The 2,603-nt window shown below is 53.7% G+C and overlaps 1 protein-coding gene across 1 annotated transcript in view; it reads right to left on the bottom strand.

Annotated features, from left to right (window-relative positions):
• LOC105539047 (putative SEC14-like protein 6) overlaps positions 1-2,603 on the bottom strand; it is a 14,655-nt gene that overhangs the window by 3,626 nt on the left and 8,426 nt on the right. The window contains exons 3-6 of the mRNA XM_011979147.1: positions 2,060-2,103; positions 861-920; positions 589-777; positions 1-84 (exon numbers count right to left, since the gene is read on the bottom strand). Of these exons, the coding sequence (XP_011834537.1) occupies positions 1-84; positions 589-777; positions 861-920; positions 2,060-2,071 (345 nt within the window). The 5' untranslated portion in view covers positions 2,072-2,103. The remainder of the gene's footprint in view (positions 85-588; positions 778-860; positions 921-2,059; positions 2,104-2,603) is intronic.

The following is a 2,603-nucleotide window of genomic DNA, read 5'->3' as shown; positions in this document are numbered from 1 at the left end:
CTCTATTCCTGGCTTCCACAGATGCCTCAGGCCCAGCCCCTCAAGATCAAAAACAGCTATGATTTTCTCCACCTTCTTCCCCAGCTGCAAGGGAATGACAGGGGGTGAGACCCTGTGAGGGTCACTGCCCCAACCCCTATCCAAGATGGGGCTGGGCCTAAGCCCAGGGCACTGGCCTGGCTTGTCTCGGCTTGCATGGCACAGAGATTGGCGGGGGGAAGGGGCCATCCCACAGGATGCCAGGACTGGAGTGGCCCAAGGACCGCCCTCTTCGTGTCTGTCCATGGGAGGGCAAATTGCTGTGTTGCAGTTCCCTCTTCGATCCAGTGAGGCTGAAATCCCTGTCCCCTTCATCCAATGAGGCTGCAGAGGGCAGTGTGGCCCAGTGGGTTGAGTGGGCTTTGGGGCCAGTTGGGGGAGAAATGAGTCCCAGTTCAGCCACATACTGTGTGGCCTTGGGTGGGTCCTTGGCCTCTCTGAACCTGCATTCACTCCTCAGTACCAGGAGGAAGGCGAATTCTGGGTGTGGGGCTCAGGGGGTGAGGGTGCTGTGTCCCGCTGCAGCTGCCCAGGGTGGCACCCACACACCTTCTGACTCTGCAGCTTACACTCCCGCAGGAGCAGCTCACAGCTCCGGAAGCTGTCTCTGAGCAACTCCTGTTTGGAGGCCAAGAGCAAGAGGCCCTTGGGGTCCAGGCTTCCCATGATGTGGTACCAGACAGGGCTGCCCTCACCGTCATGGCCGCATATGCCGTTGGCGTTGTACAGCCTGACCACCTGGATGCATACACAGGAGACGGAGGCTCAGTGCCGAGGGCCGAGGGCCCAGGGATCAGGGCATGGGTTTGAGAGATGCTCACCTCTGGGGGCTGCCAGGCAAGGATGCTGGCCAGGTCTTGTTGCTTCCGGAACTCCATATGCTGCAGAGACATGGCAGGAGGTGGTGAAGTTTCTGCCTGTCCCAAAGACCTCTGCAGATACCTGGGGACACCAGGCCAGGTCCCTCTGCCTGCAACCACTGAGGGCTTGCCAGAGCATCCCCAGGCTCCACTGACATAGAACTGGGGAATGGAAACAGGATGGGGATATGCATCTGAGAAGGCAGGAGAGACCCAGAAAGGAACAGGGGAGGCCTGCACTCTGCAGCTGTTTCCCCCTGCATCCTTCCAGATGTTTCCCACGGCCCCTCCCGCATGGCCACCCTGGGAGTCAGACTCTCCTCCCTGACTTCCAGTTGCCCTTAAGCAAAAACCTATACCCCCTACAAGGCCTGCAGGGCCTGGCTAATGGGTTGGGGCCACCCATGCAAACTCATCACTTCCCTTTCTGTCTCCAACACGATCTCCGTGTGCTCCTAGAATATACCAGCTCAGGCCAGGCACAAAGGCTCATGCCTGTAATCCCAGCATTTTGGGAGGCCAAGGTGGGTGGATCACCCGAGGTCAGGAGTTTGAGACCAGCCTCGCCAACATGATGAAACCCTGTCTCTACTAAAAATACAAAAATTAGCCAGGTGTGGTGGCGCATGCCTGTAATCCCAGCTACTTAGGAGGCTGAGGCAGGAGAATCCCTTGAACCTGGGAGGTGGAGGTTGCAGTGAGCTGAGATCACGCCATTGCACTCCAGCCTGGGCAACAAAGCAAGACTGTCTCTAAAAAAAAAAAAAAAAAAAAAAAGAATACACCAGCTCATTCCCACCTCAGGGCCTTTGCACGGGCTGTGCCCTCCACCCTGACCTTCACATGCTTGCTTCCTTTTGGGCATTCATGTCCCTACTGAAATGTCCCTGATCTCTCTTCCCTCCTTCCCTGTTTTGCTGTCTTCATTGTACTTTCCATTCTCAGGAATTATCTTCTTTGTTACTCTGGTTTCTTTTTTCTCTCCTTCCATCACTGCAGTCTCCCCAGCGCCTAGCGCTGGGCCAGGTTTACCTTCCAGTCTCAATGAATGTGTGTTCCATGAATGAATGAATGGATGGATTAATGAATGAATAAATTTGTGCCTCAGACTTGGGATAGGAAACAGGAGCAGGCTAGGCAGGGAGAGGTGTCGCCCTCACCTTCCGCAGCATGTCCTCTGATTTCTGCAGGTCAAAGCTCCAAGCTGCAACGAGAGACAGGGTTATGGCTGTGGAATTCTAGAGGCTCACTCCAGGTGTCAGGCCTCTGAGCCCAAGCCAAGCCATCGCATCCCCTGTGACTTGCACGTATACGCCCAGATGGCCTGAAGTAACTGAAGAATCACAAAAGAAGTGCCTGTAATACCAGCTACTCGGGAGGTTGAGGCAGGAGAATCACTTGAACCCCGGAGGCAGAGGTTGCAGTGACACTGCTTGAGCCCAGGGGTTCGAGACCAGCCTAGGCAACATAGTGAGAGTGTCTCTATAAAAAGAAAAAAAAAAAGAAAAATGTTATATAAGGTTGCCTAATGGCCATGGTGAGATTACGGATGATTTATAGAAATATCATTGTGTTTTTTTTTTTCTATGCCTTCCAGATTTTCCATGATAAACGGGCTCTGATTTTATAATCAGAGAAACACCCAGTGGATGTTATAAACAAATGGGAGTGAGGGCCTAGTGAAAGAAATCAGGCACATTCCTC

Source organism: Mandrillus leucophaeus, unplaced genomic scaffold (genome assembly GCF_000951045.1).
Source record: "Mandrillus leucophaeus isolate KB7577 unplaced genomic scaffold, Mleu.le_1.0 Scaffold2, whole genome shotgun sequence".
NCBI lineage: Eukaryota > Metazoa > Chordata > Mammalia > Primates > Cercopithecidae > Mandrillus > Mandrillus leucophaeus.
Note: the sequence above shows the minus strand (reverse complement) of the source record. Positions and strands in the feature narration are given on the sequence as shown.